The sequence below is a fragment of the Vigna umbellata genome, chromosome 5, assembly GCF_029865625.1.
Source record: "Vigna umbellata cultivar VRB3 chromosome 5, Vumbellata_1.0, whole genome shotgun sequence".
Classification (NCBI taxonomy): Eukaryota; Viridiplantae; Streptophyta; class Magnoliopsida; order Fabales; family Fabaceae; genus Vigna; species Vigna umbellata.
Genome location: NC_142169.1, coordinates 53,530,791 through 53,536,188, shown reverse-complemented (window position 1 = coordinate 53,536,188; position 5,398 = coordinate 53,530,791). Strand labels below are relative to the sequence as shown.

The following is a 5,398-nucleotide window of genomic DNA, read 5'->3' as shown; positions in this document are numbered from 1 at the left end:
TCATTTTGAATTTGTTCTTCAGACGTGTTGCAGTGCACAAACAAACGTTCAAACCCGTAATCCTAAATAATCCTAACCCGTAATCCTAAATAACCCTAAATAAGCCGTCTAATAAAGCCCTTTCTGCAGTAGTATATAGACGTCCGAGAGGTTCACAGCGGACGTCTATATAGACATCCGGGCTGACACAGCGGACGTCCATATAGACGTCCGGCCGAACACAACGGACGTCCATATAGACGTCCGACCTGACACAACGGACGTCTACATAGACGTCACCCGAATAGACGTCCGTTGGAGGTCGAACGTTAAAAGGCCTAAAGAACGGACGTCTATGCCCGTTTCTGCACTAGTGAGTTTTCTTATACTTCTATAAGTTGTTATCTGCTTTGAGTTTATGGTTTTCTTACCATTGTCACATTGTAATACTTACACAAAACATTTTGATGTTTATTTTTTTGTCCAAATTAGAGTATAATAAATGCATATAAGGTAATATAAGGTAAATTTTCCAATTACATTTATAATGTTTTATATAATCTTTTACCTTTTTGGAAGTTTAATTATGATTCAATGACATCATAACCTTCATTACGAGGTTAATGCATGGTTTACAATCTTAATTATATTGTCTTGTTGACTTATCGATCATAATGTTTAAGCTTGATAATGTTCTTAACACTACAAAAAAGTAGGGCATTACCGAAGGCCAGAAGCCCTCGGAAAATGCCAAAAGCCGTCGATAATGGGTGTTTACCGAAGGCCTATCGGCGGCCAAAAATCCTTCGGTAAATCCCCTGTCGCTAACCATTACCGAGGGCTTTCGCCCTTCGGTAATTACCGAGGGCCAGAAGCCTTCGGTAATTACCGAAGGGCAAAAGCCCTCGCTAATTACCGAAGGGCAAAAGCCTTCGGTAATTACCGAAGGGCGAAAGCCCTCGGTAAGTTCCGAAGGGCAGGAGCCCTCGGTAATGAGCATACGATGGTATTTACCAAAGGGCGAAAGCCTTCGGTAATGGCCATACGAGGGCATTTACCGAAGGGCAAAAGCCTTCGGTAAAATGCAGGACAGGTTTCAGCAAAATGGTTTTTCTTGTGCAACCCAGACCTGTATAACAAATTTCAATTACAAACAGACCTGCATAACAGTTTTCAAACACATACAAACATGCATAATGTGCATCTCAAAGATCCAATCAATGATCAATATCCAATGCACATCAAATAATCCACAAGACATCCATTAATGTATAAATAATGTATGGGGTAGTTCAAACATAAAACAATGTAACACAAGGATGTTGTAACATCCAAAGTCTGTAAGTACATCTAACATTGAAATGATATCAACTGAAAATGTTCTAATATCCAAATGTTTGTCTAACAAGTAATAAGAAAATGAAACCTAATAATGTACATAACTATCATCAGAATGATTTTCATCATCCTGCTCCTCTATTGATGGCTGGACTGGTGTGGGTTGGACTGATGAGGGTTGGACTGATGAGGGTTGGACTGAAGTGGGCTGCTGAGTGGCAGCAGGTGATGAGGAGGCTCGTGGCTGGGTCAGAGGGATATTTTGTACTTCCTGTGAGGTTTCAGGCAAGACTCTCATGATCAGGGCCTTGAAGTTCGTAAACTCTGTTCTGAGATCAGTGATCTCCTGGTCACGTTGATGGAGTTCCTGCCTCAGGCGAAGAACCTTGTCAGGAGTAGTGGTGGAAGAAGAAGGCTGGTGCTTCAGAGTACCTCCTCTGGATGCTGTATAGTTTGCAGCAAGCTGTCCCGCACCATATACTCGTCCCTTTTTCTTCCCACCAACGATGTCGATCCAGCACTGTGTCCTACGGATGTCATCATCTGCATTACTGGCATCATCCGGTGTAGGAGTTGACTCATGTTCAGATCTAACCTGTGAAAGTCTCGTAGAAAAGTCTTCCTGTTGAAACATTAAAAGCAATGTCAGAGAACGATAGTATAACAGAAATAAAAAATTAGTAATAGTGTTATTTGCTTACATGAGTCTTCCGAGATCTTTCATCAACAAATTCATTAGTTCCCTTCCGAACATGAGTCTGTGCAAAGACCTCATCAACATGGACCGCCCGTCCTAGAGCCTGTGCCTGTAACATAATTAAGAATTACAAGCGTACATATGAAATACAATATACATAACTTGTGTATGAAAGAAAAAGTTATGTAATGAGATTATACCATACGAATGGCATGCTCATGAATGGTGATCGACCCACCAGTATGCAGGGTGCCACCCCTTTCAGACGCTCTGTTTCGCTGGGCTTTGGCACACTTATTGCGGAACTCTATTGTATTCCAATGGGCCAGTAAAGAGTTCCAAATGTGCTCACCCAGCCAGTTAGGGCGCTGTGCTGCATTCCGGGCATCCCTAAACATCTCTGACAGCCAATGAGATGCTTTCATGTGGAAATTTCTGTGTATCTGAGTTTCATGTTCAGGTTTCCACTGCACCTTCATCTGTAACATTAAAGAGAACAAACATTGATTAGGCAACATACTAAAATAAGAGCGACAATTAGTTTAGTGGATTGTTCACCTGAAAACGCTCCCAGAATGCCTTTCTGTCGTCGTCAGGTATTGCTCCCCAAGTAGGCCATGGACTTAAAAACTGTTGCTTTATTGAACGTGTGATGGCCTGGGAAGCAACCCTAGATGGAATAAACCTGCATAACAAAACTCATTTCAATTACAATCTGGTTTAAACATCAAATGATATCAACAGATTATAAACTTACCCTTTACCATAGGGCTCAATCCATGGTCGATCATGGAGGGACGGGTCAAGATCTTCAGCATCACCACTTGAATCTGGATGACCAAGTGGTGTGACAGTCTCAGAAGGAGTTATAGAAGATGAGGAAGGTATAGAAGTAGGGTCAGGGAGAGGAGTGGGGGTAATAACAATAGGGGGAGGAGTGGGGGTTGTAGAAGGGTGTGCTGCAGGAGGAGGAGAAGGGTCTACTGCAGTGGTAGTAGAAGGGTGTACTGCAGGAGGAGGAGTAGGGGCTACTGCAGGTGTAGGAGTCTGTATACTAGGGGTAGGAGAAGGCCCCACAGATGATGTAGTACCGGGAGCAGGGGTAGGTAGTCTAGCAGGCACCCTAAGTACATACTTTGGTGCCTGCCGTTGTCTCTTTGTAGGCCTTGCTACCCCTTTTCCTTTATCAGGACGCTCTGAACCTTGTCCTGTCATTACTGCACTCAAATGGTTACAAATAAAGCGAAAAAAATATAAACAAATAAAGAAGGATGAATTGTTTTCAAAGTCAATGTATAAGTAATTGCAAACAACTTAAAGATGGTATTTTAGATAATGGTAATGAAATGATAGTCCAATTCGCTACAATAGATGTTCAACATTCAATCATCGTCATCATCATCATCATCTTCATCTTCATCTTCAGCATCGTCTTCTTCTTCTTGTTCTTCTTCTTCATCGTCATCATCACCATCATCTTCTTCTTCTTGTTCTTCTTCATCTTCTTCTTCTTCTTCTTCTTCTTCCTCTTGTTCTTCATCACCTTGTATTGTTGCTTCTAATTCATCTCCATCACCATCAGGGTCGACCAATGCGGTTATACGTTCAACTTCGATAATTTGTTGTGGTTGTGACATTTGGTCAAGTTGGTAGGCTACATCTTCCTCAACTTCATTTGAGTCTATGCGACCTCTAGGCTTCGTTTGTATTGCTACGGCCCAACCACGCTTGTCAATATTGCGAAATGGTGGATATGGCACATAATAAACCTGTCTGACATTAGATGGTAGAATGAAAGGATCAAAAGGCCCATATCTTAATCTCTGGTTCAGTTCGACAATATTAAAGCGTGGATCGACTCTAGTACCAGCTCTAGAAGGATCAAACCATTCACAATAAAACAGTACCACTCTGTTTGGAGAAGTAGTGCTGTTGTACTCTAACTCATATATTTTATGAATGATGCCGTAGAAATCATCATAAGACCCCTCTGTTAGGCCCTTGACATACACACCACAATTTGATGTTTTCTTTCCTTTAGACCATTCATGTGTATGGAATTTGTAACCATTGATGAAGTAAGTGTGCCATTCTTTGACACATCTCATTGGCCAATTGGAGAGATGTCTTAACTCTTGAACCGTGGGAGTTAATGCCTGATTAAAAACCTACAAAGGTACTAACAAAATTATAAAAACAATAGTCAAATTAACCTTGCTCTAAACGGAGGACAAAACTACGGACCTGATTTCTAAACCAATGGGGAAACTCAGAGTGTATTCTAGCAGAAGTATTTCCTTCTGTGACTTGCTCAGCCACAACAAATGAGTTGGTACAAATGAAATTAATTAGTGTATAACAATTAAACCTTTTGATAGATTAGAGATGGATGATGACATACTCAAGGTACGGCTTGACTTCACTGCAATTGATCAAGACATGGACATGAGCGGAGTTGAATTCAGCATCAGTTAACCAATGAGTGAATTCTTTCCCTGCGTGACGGCCTGATTGTCAGAAAACTGATAATGCACCTTCACGTGGTTCAACTTGCCATTGCATTTCATTTCTGACATGAGTGGGAGACAACATGAAGTTCTTGAAATAATGTGAACAAAAATAAGTTGTCTCTCTGTGCAAGTAAGCTGCACAAATTGAGCCTTCCACTCTAGCTTTATTTTTAACTGACCGTTTGGATTCTCCCATAAACCTTTCAAAGGGATACATCCACCTGTACTGCACGGGTCCCCCAAGCCAGGCTTCATATGCAAGATGAATTGCAATGTGCTCCATTGAATCAAAGAATGCAGGAGGGAATATTCTTTCCAATTTGCAGAGAATAATCGGGATATTTTCATCCATCTTTTTAAGGGAATCTTCCTTTAGTGTCGTGCAACACAAATCTTTAAAGAAGTTACTGATTTCTATCAGTGGATGTAACACGTGCATTGGCAAACAGCTGAACGCAAGAGGGATGAAAGTCTCCATGAATACATGACAATCATGACTCTTCAACCCTTGAATAGTACCGTTCTGAACATTGGCACATCTGGACAAGTTAGAAGCATATCCATCTGGCATTCTAAGCTCCTTGATCCATCCACACACTATTCTTGTCTCGTCTTTTGACATGGTGTAATTTGCTTTTGGTTTAAATAATCGGCCGTTACCTTGTGCCTTCAACTCTAAGTCTTTTCGTGCACAATACAAAGGTAAATCTTTTCTTGCTTTCTCATTATCTTTTGTCTTACCTTTAACATTCATAACTGTGTTGAAGACATTGTCAAAGAAATTTTTTTCTGTGTGCATCACATCGATGTTGTGTCTTAGCAAGTTGTCCTTCCAATAGGGAAGTTCCCAGAATATGCTTCTTTTAGTCCAATT

General features: G+C 41.0%; 1 protein-coding gene across 1 annotated transcript; it reads right to left on the bottom strand.

Moving 5' to 3' along the window:
- Positions 1-1,367: 1,367 nt before the first annotated feature.
- Positions 1,368-2,532, bottom strand: LOC148198611 (uncharacterized). The gene is made up of 3 exons (XM_088115320.1): positions 2,215-2,532; positions 2,019-2,123; positions 1,368-1,939 (listed from the first exon to the last, which is right to left on the bottom strand). The coding sequence occupies exons 1-3, from the start codon at positions 2,530-2,532 to the stop codon at positions 1,406-1,408; spliced, it is 957 nt and encodes a 318-aa protein (XP_087971446.1). The 3' UTR covers positions 1,368-1,405.
- Positions 2,533-5,398: the final 2,866 nt, after the last annotated feature.

What these genes read in the sequence shown, in the direction of transcription:
- LOC148198611 (XM_088115320.1), bottom strand. Translation starts at nt 2,532, where the DNA reads ATGTTGCCTAATCAATGTTTGTTCTCTTTAATGTTACAGATGAAGGTG. An exon ending in ATGAGCATGCCATTCGTATG is followed by an intron (nt 2,124 to 2,214) that starts GTATAATCTCAT and finishes ATTATGTTACAG; the next exon opens with GCACAGGCTCTAGGACGGGC. An exon ending in AAAGATCTCGGAAGACTCAT is followed by an intron (nt 1,940 to 2,018) that starts GTAAGCAAATAA and finishes ATGTTTCAACAG; the next exon opens with GAAGACTTTTCTACGAGACT.